The sequence below is a fragment of the Vombatus ursinus genome, unplaced genomic scaffold (assembly GCF_900497805.2).
Source record: "Vombatus ursinus unplaced genomic scaffold, bare-nosed wombat genome assembly UNPS02014941.1, whole genome shotgun sequence".
Classification (NCBI taxonomy): Eukaryota; Metazoa; Chordata; class Mammalia; order Diprotodontia; family Vombatidae; genus Vombatus; species Vombatus ursinus.
Genome location: NW_020954719.1, coordinates 8,273,951 through 8,291,679, shown reverse-complemented (window position 1 = coordinate 8,291,679; position 17,729 = coordinate 8,273,951). Strand labels below are relative to the sequence as shown.

General features: G+C 36.6%; 1 protein-coding gene and 1 non-coding gene across 4 annotated transcripts in view; both read right to left on the bottom strand.

Annotated features, from left to right (window-relative positions):
• Positions 1 to 962: 962 nt before the first annotated feature.
• Positions 963 to 17,729, bottom strand: part of LARP4 (La ribonucleoprotein domain family member 4) — a 55,359-nt gene continuing 38,592 nt past the window's right edge. For 2 of the 3 annotated variants that reach the window (XM_027844350.1, XM_027844349.1), the window contains exons 8-16: positions 17,530 to 17,583; positions 15,626 to 15,838; positions 15,079 to 15,182; positions 13,284 to 13,514; positions 11,365 to 11,413; positions 10,584 to 10,742; positions 2,928 to 3,049; positions 2,237 to 2,408; positions 963 to 1,323 (exon numbers count right to left, since the gene is read on the bottom strand). In XM_027844350.1, coding sequence (XP_027700151.1) covers positions 985 to 1,323; positions 2,237 to 2,408; positions 2,928 to 3,049; positions 10,584 to 10,742; positions 11,365 to 11,413; positions 13,284 to 13,514; positions 15,079 to 15,182; positions 15,626 to 15,838; positions 17,530 to 17,583 — 1,443 coding nt within the window. In that variant the 3' untranslated portion in view covers positions 963 to 984. The remainder of the gene's footprint in view (positions 1,324 to 2,236; positions 2,409 to 2,927; positions 3,050 to 10,583; positions 10,743 to 11,364; positions 11,414 to 13,283; positions 13,515 to 15,078; positions 15,183 to 15,625; positions 15,839 to 17,529; positions 17,584 to 17,729) is intronic. The other variant, XM_027844351.1, reaches the window with a different exon arrangement.
• Positions 14,275 to 14,484, bottom strand: LOC114029843. Its single transcript, XR_003567532.1, has one exon. It is a non-coding gene; the product is annotated as a small nucleolar RNA SNORD97 (small nucleolar RNA).

The window sequence follows — 17,729 nt, the reverse complement described above, 5'->3', positions numbered from 1 at the left end:
AAGCCATGTCTAGAACACACCTATAGTAAGATCTTACTAGACCTAATGCAATGAGAAACACACAGGTCTGTCATAGGTCGGGGAGAGGATGAACAGAGAACAACAATGAAGCAACAAAAATGAAAAGATGTTATGTACCCCTTATTGGGGAAAGAAAATAGGGCAGTTTTAACCCCTACAGTCTACCAGACCTGAAAGTACAGGTCTAAGACCAAGTTTTATATTTATTTGCTTTTTTTTTCCCATTTCCTTGAGCTTCACACTTATTCTGACCTACAATCAGATCTCCAGTAAATTCAGTTAAAAAGCTTATTGAATGAAATATTAGTAAGGTCAAAAGACAGACTAAATTTCAAGCTGGAAAAAATTCTACTTAAGTAGTACATTCAGTTTTTAAATCAGTTACTAAGTTATGACATAACAGAATTGGCTGCAATCTGTCATTCTGGCACATACACACAAACACACACAAACCAAGCATACCAGCCAATGATCTGATTTGCAACACAAGGCCATAAAGGCAAAGACAGCATTCTACAAGCCTAACTTTAAATAGATTAAAAAAAGTAATTTCTAATTTTACAGAAATGCTTTGTCAAAAAATATTTTTCTTTCACTCCCTCACCTCCTATACTGAAGGACATGTAAATATGCATTTTTCCAGCTAATTTTCAACCCCCAAAATTAACTTCAGGCAGGAAACCTTGCAAATTAAAGACAAACAAAAATACAAAAATTATAATATTTATATATATATATTTATACTGATTGGAACCCTCCAGCATTTTAAAATCACTTTAGAGATGAATTCTGGGATTCCACTTTTCACAAACTCCAAAGATCCACAACGGTTCCGGCCATACTTTCTCTCCTTTCTCCTTACTGGCTATACCCCCTTCCCCTCCAACAAAGCTCATTAATCCACAGTTCAAGTTTAACTGAAAGAGATAGGAGTTTTGAACAGTTTTTTTTTTTCTTTGTTTTTTACTTTGGTGATCTGGGTGGCACATACTGCTCTTTGCCATTACGCCGAGTTACTCCCTGAGGTGAAGACCTGTGGCCAAACTGGCGTCTCTGTTCCCTGATTTTTCCAGCTGCACCTCTGGGAGTAGTATTACCACGGAAGCCAGGATAATCCTTACTGGCCCTTCCTTCTGGCTTTTCATGTGACTTCTCATGTGATTTCTCAGGAACACCATTCTCTTCATTTTTGGCAGGGGACACAACATTGGAACGAAGCTCTCGTAGTGGCTGTACGGAGACTGAAGAAGGCTCCTTAGGGGGCTTCTGGCAAACTTCGGCATAACTTAACTTCCGAGGCTCCTTTAAGGTGACCAAAAAAAAAAAAGTTTATATATTAGAGACTCTTATAAGCAAGTACCAAATGACTTAAAATTAACCACAAAGATGAAAAAATAACCCCCCCAAATTGGATGGCTCCAGGGAGGCTTTACACAAACTTTGGCCTGGGGGTCATCTAGGGCTTCCTCATCCTGGAAGATCAGCTATTTTTATAGAAAGGAGGGAATGAGAAACTGGGATAGCAAAGAAATAGCAAAGAACAGTTGTTATTTATTGTACAGGTGAAAGACATGGATCCAGGGAAGCTGCTTCTACACTATTTTATGTTTACAAAAGGAACCCTGAGGGCAAAAAACACACTCTATTAAGAATGGTGGGGATTATAGGTGGAAAGTTTCAATCTCAATTCTTCTTAGTGTACCTACAAAGAACATCGCAAATGTTTGAAATTTGTGGCTGAAATCCTCCATTTAGGAAAGTCAACACCACTAAATTTGCGTTAAGTTTTGTACACAATGCCCCCACAATGCTGCCAATACACTAAGTAGTGCAAAATTCACAATGATTTGGCTAAGAAATCTTCAATTACATAAGAGCAACAGCCAAAGCAACTAAATTAAGGAACTCAGAAAAAGAACTATTCCTCTGTTCTCATTACTAAGCAATGATTTAAAGTACAATATACCTCTGCTATGATGAACTTTTGATATGTGAGCTCGTAGAATGAGTTTCACTCTGGATCCTTTGTTCCCAAATAACCTGCTTCTTGAACTTAACAAAGGGTTGTCTCAGTTCTGGGGGCGGTGAGGTAAAGAAAGGCACTTTCCCCACACAGTTAGCGCCTAGCATAACCTAGTAGATACTCAAAAACTGTGGAATTTAATGTCAGCCTAAAAGTCTCATATCAGCACTCTAGCAAATGAAACTGTCTTACCTGTACAACAACAGCTGTGGCCATATTTACATTACTACAAGGTGAGACAGTGTTTATCCTCGGTGGTTTTGCAGCATTAGGGGAACAAGATGGTAAAAGTGGAGCTGTCTGGTTGGAAACATCCTTCTGGGTAGGGCAAACCTCCACAATATTTTTCTTCTGCTGAGTTGTGCTAATAAAAAAAAGGAAAGAGCTTGACAGGGCTTTATGAAAATAATGAAAAGCTCACTGTCCTAATAAGCACTATTAATAGGAAAGATCAGAGGCAATCCTAACATTGTAAATGGTTAGAATATTTAAGAACTTCCATAAAATAAGAAAACTGAGAGAAAAAGAGCTTCTCAATCTTAACCCAGATTTTACAAGAAACCAACATTTCTCCCTTCTCTTTCCTTTGTTTCAACTGTAATAGTTTCATAGAATGTTGAAACTGGAAGGGATTGGACCTCATATATCACCAAGCCCAGTGCCCACATTTCACAAGTAAAGAACTTCAGACTTTGAATGTCAAGGACACACACCTAATTAAAGCAAAGCTAAGACTAGAATACTTCACTCCTGACTCCAAAATCAAGGTTTTCATGACTGTATCACACCCCTTTTTATTCTTTAAGATAACAGAAGAGGAATTCCAAACATTTTCTTTAAAAAAACAAAAGAAAACAAAACAATGGACTTCTTCATTTTGTACCTGAACACAGGACTCTCCGCTGTATTTGGAGAACTTGCACTCAAGCTTGGCAGCTGGGTATTGCTGTCTGTCTGTCTGTCCTCAGCCGAGGTTGGACAACTGGCTGGCAACTCTTTGTTTTCCTTAAAGGAAACACAGAATCAAAAGTACACAGTGATATCGGAACTTGTTTATTACACAGTCATCATTAAGAACCCATTAGTCCCTCAGTCAGTGAAAAAGAAAAGAGTAAGGTTTCATAACAACAAATGATAAAATAGAAAAGAATAAAAACTTTTTGGAAAAAGATTTTGGCACTGATGGAAAACAATATAAATTTAAAACTTCAATTATTGATTTATATTGCTTTAGAAATCTATTTAAAATGAATATTAAATGAAGTCAATATAATGATGGCTAGGCGACAGGACAAGGAGAAAGAAAAGGATCTGATTATTTACCAACTCTGCAAGGAAACTCAAGTTGTATAAAATATTCATTAATGAAATGTCTAATCAACATTCTACTATTTTTTTCTATAAAGGATTGATATAGCATCGATGGACAAAATCCAAGTAATTCTAAACTCTATTTTACCTAATGTTTTAAAATACCCCAATGTAAAATAGCCAGTTACTAAGTAGTTTCATATCGTATCATGGCTGACCCTCTGGCACAGGTGTTAGTAAGGAATTAAATAAAAACACGTAGTCAAGAGTAAAAGGGGAAATGTTTTGTGACAATAGTAATGTTCATCTATAAGTACCTTCCTGTAAGATAGGAGGTTCCAGAAAATGACAAAAATTTATATTGTAGGGCAGCTAGGTGGTGCAGTGGATAGAGCACTAGCTCTGGAGTCAGGAGGACCTGAGTTCAAATCTGGCGTATAACACTCATTAGCTGTGTGACTCTGGGCAAGTCATGTAACCCCAATTGCCTCACCCCCCCCCCAAAATTATACTGTATATAAGTTGGTCTGATTGGTAACATTCAACTAAGAGGTTGCTCTTTAAAGGAACCACATTATTGGGAAAGCAAATAAACCACCACGATTTCCGTTTTTTAAACTTTGGTTTTCCAAAGTCAAAAAACAAAACCAAACAAACCACAACAAAAAAAACAAAACCAAACACAAAAACAAAAACCCAAACCTATTTATAAAAGCATACCCTACCCAACTTCATTAACTGATTCAGAAAAAAAAAAGTGAGGCAAAATGACATAAATGAGAATAGTTAGTTTCACAGGAACTTTCATATTGGTCAAATAGCCAAATTATGTTAAAGCAGGATTTGCAAAATCTTGACATTAGTTTACCACTGAGATCTTATGAAGAAACTGAAGCTCTGAAAAGCAAAGTTCATGGCTTCACTGTGAGGTCTGGTTACATACTGTACTAATCAAGGATGTCCTTTATCACCATTACTATTCGATGCTGCATTAGAAAGTTATAAACCCACACAAATCATGAGCGTGCTTGCAAATTACCAACAAAACCAACCAGGAAGAGATATAAAAAGAAATTTTATTTAAAATAAATACAGATAATATAAAATACTTGTGAGTGTACTTGTCAAGAAACACACAGAAAATATAAGAACACAATTGCAAACACTCTTCATACAAATAAAGACAGATCTAAATTACTGGAGAAATATTAATTGCTCATGAGCAGGCCAAACCAACATAATAAAAATAACAAAAATGATAATACTAATTAAATTAATTTATTTATTCAGTGCCATACCAAACAAACTACCAGAGAATTACTTTAGAGAACTAAAACAACAAAATTCATCTGGAAGAATAAAAGGTCAAGAATATAAAGGGAAATAATGAAAGAAGAGGGAAGAGGGGCCTTGCAGTACCAGTCTTAAACTATACTACAAAGCTATAACCATCAACACAATTTAGTACTAGGTATAAAGAGGTTGATCAATGGAACAGATTAGGTACATAAAAAATATAAAAGCAAATAAGCATAGTAACCTAGTGTTTGATAAATGCAAAGATCCCAGCTACTGGGGCTAGAACTCATTATCCGATAAAACTGTTGGGAAAACTTGTAAGTAGTTTAGGTACGCAGGGACCAACAACTTACATCATCTACTGAGACAAATTCAAACTGGGTTTATGATTGAAACATAAAGACTGAAATCATAAACAAATTAGTGGAGCACAGAAGAAATATTTGTCAGATCTATGGGTAGGGGAAGGGTTCATGACTAAAAGAGAGATAAAGAGGTTCAACAGGAAGCAAAACAGGTAATTTTGGTTAAATAAAATTACTTTTTTTTGCACTAACAATACCAATGCAGCTAAAATTGGGATAAAAACAGAAACGGGAAAAAATCTTTGCAGCAAGTTTCTTTGATAAAGATCTCATTTCTTAAAAATATATAGGGAATTGAATCAAACTAACAAGAGTAAGAGCCATTCCCCAAGTGATAAATCATCAAAAGCTATGAATAAACAGTTTTCAGAGAAGAAATCAAAGCTATCAATAACTATACTACATTAATTAGAGTTCTCTATACTTGGGGGAAGGAAATTAATCAAAGGTGAATGATACCACTATTGTAGTAGTGGGATATTTTAGGCCTGAGAAGAAGAAATGCAATGAGCATGCTGTCATGCCATGCAATGCCAATGAACACTGCCAAAAACACCTTGGCTCAGATGTGAGACTATTGTATGTTATGAATTGCAGTGTTTTTACTGTACATACAAAATCATTAAATAAAAATTTTGGCTTGAGATTAGGACAGAATTTCCAACAATTTCTGAAATGGCCCTAAATACACTTCTGCCATTTTGTACTATGTATTTAAATGCGAAGGGGTGTTCTCAGCATTGATGATTATAAAATCAAAATATCCACCAACCCTTAAAAAAGTTGAAGATATGCTACACCTGGCAGTATGAAATATGCCAAGATTTAATTCTTTATGTAAAAATAAATAAGCACATTCATCGCATTAGTATGCAAATTTGCTTTAACTTTTAATAAATGGCAAAAATTATATATATGCTAAAAATCTGTTTTGAAATAATTTTTTTTTTCTCTTTTTTTTGGTGAGGCTGTTGGGGTTAAGTGACTTGCCCAGGGTCACCCAGCTAGCTAGTAAGTGTCAAGTGTCTGAGGCCACATTCGAATTCAGGTCTTCCTTACTCCAAGGCTGGAGCTCTATCCATCTAGCTGCCCCCTGAAATAAACTTATGATTTATTATCAGTAAATGTTTGATTTGTTTACCTATATATGCAAAGATGCGGAAAAATTTCTAGGGTGAAAAGGGGTCACCAGTGGAAAAAGTTTGAGAAGCCCTGGTCTAGGATACTCAGGTTAAAAAAAGAAAAGTCCTCAATGGTCCCCCAAACCAAGGAACTGAAGCTCACCTGACCCTGAGCTTACCAACTCTCTCCCACCTCACACGCTACTGGCATGTAGGCTGAACTAGCAGACCCAAGGACATGAGAGAGGGGTACATCAAAACTCACTGCTGCACTCTACTACCTCCTCCCTCTTTCTAGTGTTGTAGAGACTCTGGCTCCAGTGGAGGAAGTTTGCCAGCTCGGCAACTCTTTAGTAGCAAAAGATTTCCACAGACTGTAACCCAGAAGCACCAGGATAGCAAAGCTCTGAGCTGCTGGTATTGGGGAAAGCAAGTTCTAAACTTTTGGTGCCAGGCCAGAGAAACAAGGAACAGAGGGGAACGGGACAGGACAGAACACCGTTAAGTGTCAAGAGCTGTGCATTAGCCTGAAGGAGAGAACACAGTTCCAGCTGGGGCAAGTTCTGATTATCCTCAAATCATATGAAGCAGAGACCTTGGCTGGTGAACCACTAATTGCCCAGTGTGGAAGGATGCTGAGACAATTTGAGATCCCTCCCCCAAGGAAACCTCAATCTGAGGGGAGGAAGACAGGAAGTGAGTAATAAGAAAAATAAGAGCTTAAAAAAAAAAAAGTCAAAAGGACCCAAGATTTCAGGAAGAAGAAATCTCCAGAACCTTGAACAGAAACAGATAAATCAACAAGAAAAACAGTAATAACAAAAGGAAATATGGACTCTAGATCTAATGATAAGAACTAATAAACAAAACCCTAAAGGCAAAGGGGTACCTTTCTCTGGAGAGGGGATCAGGGGTGAGGGAACCAGTAGGAATAGGGCCACCAGTGTTTTTACTGTACATACAAAATCGTTAAATGAATTTTTGGCTTGAGATTAGGACAGAATTTCCAAAAATTTCTGAAATGGCCTTAAACATACTTCTGCCATTTTGTACTACCTATTTATGCGAAATGGTGTTCTCAGCATGGACGACTATAAAATCAAAATATCCATCAACCCTGAAAAAAGCTGAAGATGCTCTATGCCTGGCAGTAAGTAGGGGAGTCAGGATTTGTAGAGATTTTATGATTCCAAATCCAGCGTCCTTTCCATTTGCTACTGTAGATCTGAGATCTCAAATGCTTCTTTTCTGACCAGAACTTCCTCACCACACTAATACATGTTCTCTCTACTCTACCACAGAATCCAATTAACCTACTTACCCCAACCCTTGGCATTAGACCCCTTCTGGTGACAAAATACCTCCCTGCCCTGCTCTCTCCCCTTAGACCTCATGATGGTTGGCTGCTTCAATGTTGCATTCTCTACAATCTTAACTCCCTTTCTCCTTACACTTCTCCCACCATAGTTAACATCTATTCACCTCATCCATTTTCTCCACATCTGTCCTAGAATTTATAGCACTATGAGAGAAAGAATGACACCTATTGCCTAATTTGGCCCTTCCTGTCTTTTGGTAATTCTCTCAGTCATCTCGATAAATTCCTTGGTACAAAACTCTCATGATATTTACTACAGAGTTCCTCTTAGCTCTTTAGCACAATGCTTCCCCACTCCTACTGGGCTCAAGAATTAAGTGACAACTGTTTCCCCTATTTTACTAAGAAAGCCCAAAGGCCTTTGGTTATTTGTGACTATTGAGCTTTTTTTTTTTGGCTAGGCAATGGGGTTAAGTGACTTGCCCAGGGTCACACAGCTAGTAAGTATTATGTGTCTGAAGCCAGATTTGAACTCAGGTCCTCCTGAATCCAGGGCCGGTGCTTTATCCACCGCACCACCTAGCTGCCCCTTGACTACTGAATTTTGATGACATTTTAACTAACAGATCTGATCATGTGACTGGGGAAGCTAAAATTGGCCTAGGCAGTGCATCATAACCAAGAGCAGCAGTGTGGTATACCCTATAGAAAGTCAACTTCTCTGACACACACTGAATGTATGTATGTAGCGCTTGGGCACTCTTTTTAATCTGAGGAACTCTCTTAAGATTTTAAGCTGCAGAGAAAGTGCCAACATGGAATAGTAGAGAGAGTTGCCTTATCCAGGGAGTTCCTTGTATTAATGAAATGGTATCTAAGGTTTCACTGCTGACAATGATTCCTACTTTAACATAATTTGTCCAGTCTACCAACAAAGTTGTTCCCATGAAATTAAACTGTTCTCATTACGCTATTTTGCCAAACCAGTTAATGAAAATAGGTATGACTATATATTCCGCTGTCTAAAAAACAAAAACCTGGGTGTTATTTGCTTTCCAGAGGACTCACTACAGAGTTATTCTAAACAGCAACCTCTTCCTTAATGAATCAGATTTTCCTATGATTGATTTGTGTACAATTTAAATTTTTGTTCATTTCTGTTAACCTGGTGGGAGGTATTTGTAATTGGAACATTTATTGCTGCACCAGAACACCAATCTTCTTTTTGCCCGTGTACATATAGTTTTTTAATTCCTCAGTAGCACCTTTGCCAGGTGGTCAACAGTGATGGGATGTGAGATTAGTAACTATCTAGATGGAGAGGCAATGTGTGTAGTTTAAGGGGTACTGGTTTTAGACTTAAGAGGACCAGGGTTCAAATCCCACCTCTGACACTTTTCTATGTGACCTCAGGCAACTCAGTTAACCTCTGTGGGCCTGAGTATCCTCATCTATCACATGAAAGGATTGAACAAGATGGTCCCTAAGGATTTTTCCAGCTCTAAATTAATAATGATCATTTTGTAGAAAGGGAATTGAAAAGGTTAATTAAAATGGAATTTGGTATTACTTGGTATTTCTATTTTTTTTTTTTGGAACAGAGCTATGACTTCACTAGGGCAGGGAGTTCCTGGTAGTTAGCAGCCTGAGACACTGAGATTAAGTGACTTGTCCAGGCCTTTTTGACTCAGAGGGCAGCTATGCCAGACGGCATCTCATGCATAACTTAAATACTGGCTAAAGAAATAATACTAAGAAGAATGCCGGGGCTTCTTTTATTTTATTCCAGAGACTGAATCTTTTAGTCATTCTTAGTCATTTCGCTAAATGTATATTTAAGAAAAGTGTTAGTTGAGAATGTCAAAGGCTTATTAAACAGTAATCATTAGAAAAGAAAAATAAAGTTCATGTCTTAAAAGACTAGATCATAATCATCTTTTAGTCAAATAATTGCTCCCTTTTTTCTGCAGCTCTACGGGTTTTTCTCAACTAGACCTTAGCACAATTTCCTTAGCAAACTGCCTTTGTAGATTTAGCTTCCTAATTATGTTTTGAGTTATACTATATAAAAAAAATCCAAGTCAAAATTAGTTAACATTCTTGAATGCAGACCCATTTTTGAGTGGGTATTTGTGAAAGGATGTTTTGGGACTGTGTTGAGGAGATGTAAGGAAACAGGCTTGGAATTAATTTTTTGCACATAACTGGTAAAACTATTTTTAATAAAGGAAAACCATTAACCTCACTCCAAATTCTTTTACAAAACAAGTTAAAAAAAAATAAATTAAACTCAATTGGCTGGCCCTTTCCTCTTGCTAAAGTAGTCTCCCTTAAAATTAACATGAAAAGTAGTATTCTCCGAATTCACACATAGGACAAAGAAGCAAAATTTGCAAAAGAGTTGGGATTACTCTATAGGCCATTTAATTACATACTTGGGTATAATTTCTAATATTCTGTAGCCCCAGGTAGTTTAGAAACAAGACAGAAACATTATACCAAATGTTTCTAAACATTTCTGAAGAAAATTTAAAAGAAAATTCTGGGATGTCAACTAATTTGAGGTGAATTATGAAAGCAATAAGCTCTGTATGACTAACAGGAACTAAACAGTAAACAGAGATACATGGCAAAACTATGTGAATAACTGAAATTAAAACCTGATAAAGGATCAAAATGTGGACCCAAACTATCTTTCCTTAGATCACACTGTTGCCCTGTATGTTTCAGTTTACTGTCATTCTTTCCATCTATTTCATTCTATGCCTCTGTTAGCAGCTGGAATTAACTATCCTTACCTACTGAGTTCCTTGACTCCAAGGGCCAAGTCAAGTGCCACCTACTTCATGTAAATCTTCCTCAACCTATGTCCCCTACTGAAGTGCTCTATAGTTAGTTTTGCACAGCACCTCTCCTGGACTGTTCCTCTGAACCTAACTGTCCTTTGTTACTACATATATTTTCGGGGACATCTTTATCTATATTAGATTTGTAAACACATTGTGATCAAGGTCTGAGATATCTGAGACAACCTTGCACTCAGCACGAATTAATTAAACTTAACTGTTATCAAACTGAATGGAAGATCAAAAACAAATCACTATTTGGGATTCTATACTAATTACCTTTTCTTTGGAGATTCCCTTAACAACATCTGACATTCTGCTCTCCAGTGCAGGTTCGCCTTGTGTTCTCGATGAGCTGCCAGGCAAAGGAGGAAAATTTGATGCTAGCAAGTCAAACTTTGGTGTAGGAGTCTTTGTTTCCGCTATTGGATGGGGTCGCTAGAAGACACAGAAAAGAAAATTCACTTGGTACTAGAGTTTATACAAGTGGCATTCAAACACAAAATGACAAGAACTGGTGAGTCAAAGAACAAACCACAGAGCTATCTAACACTCACTAAACAAAATAAGAATTTAGCCCGTCTGGTTATAAGCCACACTTATCAATACAAGTAAAAACAATTTTCAAGTCAAATAAATAATGAGTACTATATCACTTATGCTGGGAATTCCTGTCTACTTACACCTTACTTTTCATCTTCCTGGATAGTAAAGAAGAGTGAGGAATGTAAAAAAACAAAAACAAAAACCCAGAATGCAGCTTAATAAATAAGCTTCAGAAAACACACAGGCACTCAAATTAGGGTGGCTGTATTTTTATATTATTTATTCTCAGCTATTAAAGGGAGAATATTAAGATGATAATGGTCTTAAGAGAGGGTCACCCCAGATTTGTGATATGAAAACAAGTTCTCTCTCTTAACAGAAGAGTAGTATATAGAAATCAACTACTTCTCTATTTTATATATAATGAATCTTTAAATAAAAGTAAGATAAGTAAGTCCCAGAGTAACAAAATCTAAATCCCACACATTTTACATCAAAGAGAAATGTCACTTACTGAAATTCGGTCATCATCTCTACGTCTCCGGCCTCTGAAAAGGTTTCTCCTTTTAAAGAAGAGAGAGGGAGGGGGAGGGGAAGGGAAGAAAGAAGCAGAGATGGAAGAATTGAGAAAAGAAGGAGGGGGAAGGTAGAGAGGGAAGGGAAGAGAAAAAAAAGGAGGAAAAGATGAACATCGAAACTACTAGATACTTATTTTCAATTTAAAAAAAAGGTGATATTCTAGTATCCCCTTAAGGTCTAATATCCTGGTTTATAGTTATTCATTTAACACAAACAAGTTAAATGTACACACACAACACAGTATTAGGTATTATGGGAGGTACAGAGGAATTTGAAAACAGGGTCCTTTGCCCTTAAAAGGTTTCCAATGGAAAAAAATATATATGAAATTTAAAAATGACTTCAAGCTAAATATGGTACAGGTGACTGTTGAGGGAAAATAAAAATCAACTTACAACAAATGCTCCCAGTTCTGTTCTCTGTAACCAAGAACAAGCTTCTTTCACAAAACAACCTTTTTGCCCCCCCCCTTTTTTCTTTTTTGGTTAGGCAATGGGGGTTAAGTGATTTGCCCAGGGTCACACAGCTAGTTAGTGTCTGAGGCCAAATTTGAACTCAGGTCCTCCTAACTCCAAGGCCAGTGCTCTATCCACTGCACCACCTAGCTGCCCCCAAAACAACCTTTTTGAATACTTGAAGATGAAGACTGTGTTCACAGTCTTTTCTCCTTAATTCTCACATGGCAAAATTGAGGGTCTACATCATCCTGAATGATCTACTGCGGGATATTTTCTGGGGCATACTAATGACTTTCCTAACTTCTGGCGCCCTGAAATGAACAAATGTGTTCACAAGCATTTCAGATATAGTACACCTCCCTAGTCTTATACATCAGAAATGTAAAACTTATGGCTCACCCGTAAGCACCCTAAACCAGATTAAATGTAATTAAGAAATTTAAACAAAATATATAAAATACAATATAACATAATGTTAATTTCTGGTTTTCTATGGTAAAATGTGGCCTGCAAGGATCTATTTATATTTGAATCTGACACTACTGTCATACACTATACCTGTCTTATATGCAGTCTAATATTGAATTAACTGTCTGGCATGTTATCACACTTTTTGACTCATATCGAGCCTGTGTTCTTCTAACTCCAAGGACATTTTTATAAAAATTGCACCATACTGTACTGGTAAGAACAGTAATTTATACATTTCAAGACACTGCCAGAAAAAAAAAACTAGAGCAACTTACCAAATACAGGTAAAATCACAACCTAAAGTACAAATCTGATTTCGACATAAGTCAAAATATTAATCTTATTTACATAGGGACATACATTACACCATTAAGACCGTAAAATTTAATACCAATGTTAGCCTCCACATTAATTCCCAAGACCATAATAGTGGACTTATCATACTTCAAAACCCTAAGATACCAGGATAATTCTTATTGTACTAAGGGCTCAACTAATGTATTTTTTGTAAACTGAAGATCTCTTTGCTTCACCTCCTTTAAAGACTAGTACTAGGACATTAACATATTGCTGAAGGCTGTGAACATGAAAGAACAAAATATTTAGAATGTTCCAACTGATTCTAGGATAAAAATTGGATTGACACTGAGTCATCAAGAATCATTCCTTTAAGAGGACCAATTCTTGTGAGAGGAATGAAGCTAGAAATGTTAAGGAAAACACTGCAGCAGAACACTAGTTACTTGCAAAGAACAAAATCAACTTTGAAGAGTTACAACAAATTCCAGGTATGGAAATTGAGTTTGGGGCAAGACATGAGCATCTTTCTGACTCTTGAGATAGGTTCTCTATGCACTAAGTCATTGTACTTTTCAAGAACCCCCCATGTTCCAATAAAATGGGATTTTTGCAATCATATTCTTACCTGCCTTTACCAACACCATAGTCACCATTCTGCTCCATCTGTGATATGGGAGACTCCTTTGGAGATACTTGTTCTTGGTTCCCAGACAGTGTGTGGTTAGGCCGTTCAGTCTGAAGGTTCCTTGAGCTAGTTCTGTTCAATGGTCCATCACCTAGTGACACCGATCCAACTACAGTCGATCCTTCCACTGAATGTTCTGAGCTACTAGATGACCTAAAATGAGGCTTCATGCTATAAAAACACAAGATTGCAGAAGGAAAGACAAACAAGAGTCACGTAAGACTTTTGTAAAAAGTATCCACCCTATGATTTTATAGAAATTAAATTTAAGAATAAGACATACAAACTTTAAGCTGTGAAAGTGTAACTAAATCTCATGTCACCAAAAAGAAAAAGTATCTAAGTTGAGGAGTCTATCTGCTACCAATAGGTATGTTTCCTTGGAAAGTAACAATATTTTGGAGCCTCAGCATTTCTAAAAATAAAGCAGTTGGTCTTTCTGAAGACCGTTCCAGCTCTATAATGCTACAATTACTCTATTTCCTTTTCAAAATTTAAGAGAGAGTGGGGAATTTCCCAGGCATAGGATTTAGAAGGCACAAGTCTGTTGATTGATTCAGGTAAAATACTTCCCCCAACTCAAACTACTGCTGGAATTTGTGAGAAATTAAATGGACTTCAATGGAAAGGGCATTTGGCTGCCAAATTTGGCTTCCAAAAAGTGGGGATAAAACCCTTGGCTACTTTTATCTAAGAATACTAGAACTGCTTATGAAACAAGGTCTACAACAGAATTATACTTTACCAACATGTTCTAATTTTAGGATGGTTTCTTAAACTGAAGTTCTAAATGTCAACTATGATATAACTAAAGTGATTTATATACTCCTTTATAGTTATCACTTGCTCCCTTTACAGCTAATGCTACTTGCTTTCTTATTCAGACGAGACTTCTGCATTGCACTTTGACATAGCTGGTAATGAATTTTAACAGCCCTCAGATCTCATAATCTTACCCGTCATTGAGAAGGACACACAATCTCAGTCTAGGCAGGAAAACAAAGAAAGTTAAAGAAAAAAAGTTGAAGGAAAGAAGGAAGGAGAGAAAAAAGATAGAGAAAGGAAAAGCACAGAAATGGCCTGGACCTTGAAATGTTAGTCCTGTTCTCTCTAAGCGCATCTTTTGATCATCATTGGGCCATCACTAATTCACCAATCAGCTTCTAACCTGATAATCAAATGAGGAAAAGAGCTTTTCTCAAAGCCCCTCACACCCAGTGGTTGTGATCTTACTTCAAAAATGGAGGCTCTTAAAGTACAACAGAACCAATCCTTAATTTATATTTCATGTGGTAGAAGAATTCTTTTATAATGATTACCCTGCTATAAATCATAATGCTAGCCTGCAAGATTATAGGGACTCTCAATTTTCTTCTCAAATAAACTACAAATTAGAAAATTTTAAAAAGGGGGGCGGAGAGAGAAGAAAAGTGTCATATCTTAATTTCCAACCCATTTTGTTTGGAAATTGTTCTTCTCTTCTAGGTGTTGGTTCAAAAATAGTATTGGGGATCTGAGAGCAATTGCTAATTGATGTACAAGAACTCAGAAATAACTCTGTTATACAGAATCCTTTTTTTCTTTTTCAGTATTTTTATAAAGTTCAAGTAAAATTATAAATGTAAACAACCACAAAACAAGAGAAACATGGTTTTAATCTTTGGATCTGTGTAAGGGCTTTTGCTAATAACAATTATGAGTTCTTCACTTGTTATGCATAATAATATATTCTTACCGATTTCTATGGAATGGTCGACCTATACTCAAAGCAGCAGCATTTGTCTTATAAGATCCCGGTGAGTTAAAGCCATTCACAAATCCACCATTGGGAAAGGGGGCCTAGAATGAAATTGAGATAGTAAAGCCACCAGAGTAACAACTATCTTCACTGTCAGTTCAGTTTTTCATAAAAATGAAACATTTCAAATATCTTACAATATGTGCCTCAGAGACCTCAAAATCCATTAGCACTAGATCTATTAAGCAACAAGATAATGGAATTCCACTATCTTGTTGCTTATTTAATGAAAAGACAACAGTTCCTTCAGTAAAGCTTCACAGTACAGACAAAAATTTCACTTCAGTAAAAGTTTAATGCATTTTTTTCTTTTACCTATCCTTCAAAAGGCTTAAAAGAATGAAATTACATATATTCAAACTAATAGACTCAGAACAGTATAATGAAACACTGTTGAGAACTACAAAATATCAGTTAAATTGATAAAAACTAAATATCCTTTCAAATCTCAAGTAAAAATATCTGGTTTTGTGACATTACTTACCAGTGGTGTTTCAAAGTAAGGTGCAGGGTTTGGAGACCAGGGCTGAGGCACAATACTATAGATTGAGTACTGCTGATGAGGGCTATATACAGGCTGCATAAAGAGCGGAGAGGCAAACTGTGCTTGAGTCTGAACTGGTTGAGTATATACAGTGGAATCCATTATGCGGTAACCATTCTTAGCAAAAAATGTATTGATGGCTTTTATCCTTGCCTAAGGAAAAGAGAAAGCACTCCTGTTATATCAACAGTAAAAGACACTAAAAATCCTTTATTTTGACAAATGTGATTAAGTTATTGTAAGGCCAACCCAAGTAGCCCAGGTAGAGGTAGTGATATGAGAGTGTGCTGTTTTTAATCTTTAGACTTCCCCTGTGGGAATGAAAGAAGCCTTTCCACAGACCACATGCTTGAAAAGCAGGGGCCAGCTCTGAGATGTAGATAAGTAATCAGAATTGCTTTGTAAACTTCGTCAACTAAGCTCTGAAAGACCATGCTTCTCATTTATTTCAGTCCTGCCTGACTCTTCATGACCCCATTTGCGATTTTCTTGGCAGAGCAGTTTGCCATTTCCTTCTGTAGCTCATTTTACAGATGAGGAAACTGAGGCAAACAGGGTTAAAAGACTTGCCATGGGTCATACAGATAGTGTCTGAGGCTGCATTTGGTCTTCCTGAATCCAGTTCTGGTACTCTATATACTGTGCCACAAAGCTGCTCCTCTAAAAGACTACAGCAAGTACTAATTTCATGTACTTCTTTGAAATAATCACAAAATCTTCCTTGTTCGTCTGTTAAGACCTAGTATTTTCCTTTCTTCAATTAAAGTTCCTAAGCTCTTTTTTAGCCCTTCCCCTGGATAAGGTCTATTACTTTCCCCCTTTCAAATCCTTAATATCCTTTCCAATCTGCTTCTTCTTGCATATTCTCATATTCATTTCTTAAGGTCCTATTCATAGGCTGAGCTGGTATTTTGCATTATGTTAGTGAATAAGCATTTATTAAACACCCACTAAGTGCTAGGTCTGGGGGAGACAAAGAAAAAATGAATCAATCCCTGCTTGAAGGGATAGGGAGGGTAGGGGGGTGTGTGCACAGATAACATGTAAACCAAAACCAAAAACAAAACCATGAGACAACATACCAAAACTTATGTAATGCAAAGTTCTTAGGGGAAATTTTATATTTTCTAAATTTTTAATCAAGACAAGAAAACAAATCAATGAACTGGTCATGCAACTTTAAAAAGAATCAAACACTTAAATGAGTTCAAATGGTTTATGTCCATATCAAAAGCAGGTGTGCAGTAGAGGGATGCTTTATGTCTGTGCTATATGTCTGAAGTAAATAACCTTTTGTAAATAATCTTATTGTTAAGTGATTAAATGGAACTAGAGTAGTAGATCCTCTAAAATCAAGGGAACATAACCAAAGGGGCACTTAAGCCAATGACAGACTACATATTCCCAACTCCATGGCTCTCAGGCAGTAGGGCCCAGAGAATCACTGTTGCATGTGGATCTTTCACCTAAGATCTTAGAATCTTGGGAGTTACAGAGACTTCTAAGATTGCTTAGAACTTGAAGGTTTTCTGTTCTTCCTTTCTGCTCTTTGATGTTTTGTTTCTACTCTTAATTGCAGAATTTTGGTTAATCTGGATGCTTCTGAAAAATTTTTGTTGTAGACCTGGAATTTCAGTTAAAACTAGGACCACATTTCCCTTATATGTTGTATGTGTATGGATGGCACAGGATATTGCTGTGAGGAATTATTAACAAACTCACACTACCACTCTGGGGGCAGGTTAGTACATACTAAACCCTTCCCTAGATGCTAACTGGGTTTTCCTTTTAAGGAAATACCAATATCTACATGATAATTCCCTACTTAAGAAAAAATTTCTTACCATGATTGGCTTGCCCTGAAAAGTTTTAACTTCTTCTCTCAAATATCTAAAAGCCTGCAAAAAAGCACATTAGAAAAGTTCTTAGCATTACATTTAAAGGAAATCAAGAAAAATGATAATAGGGTTCCAGCCCACATTTCCAAAAGAAACAAAAGGCAAAAGATGCCATGCTACCAAAGTGAAAACATGAAAAATCATCA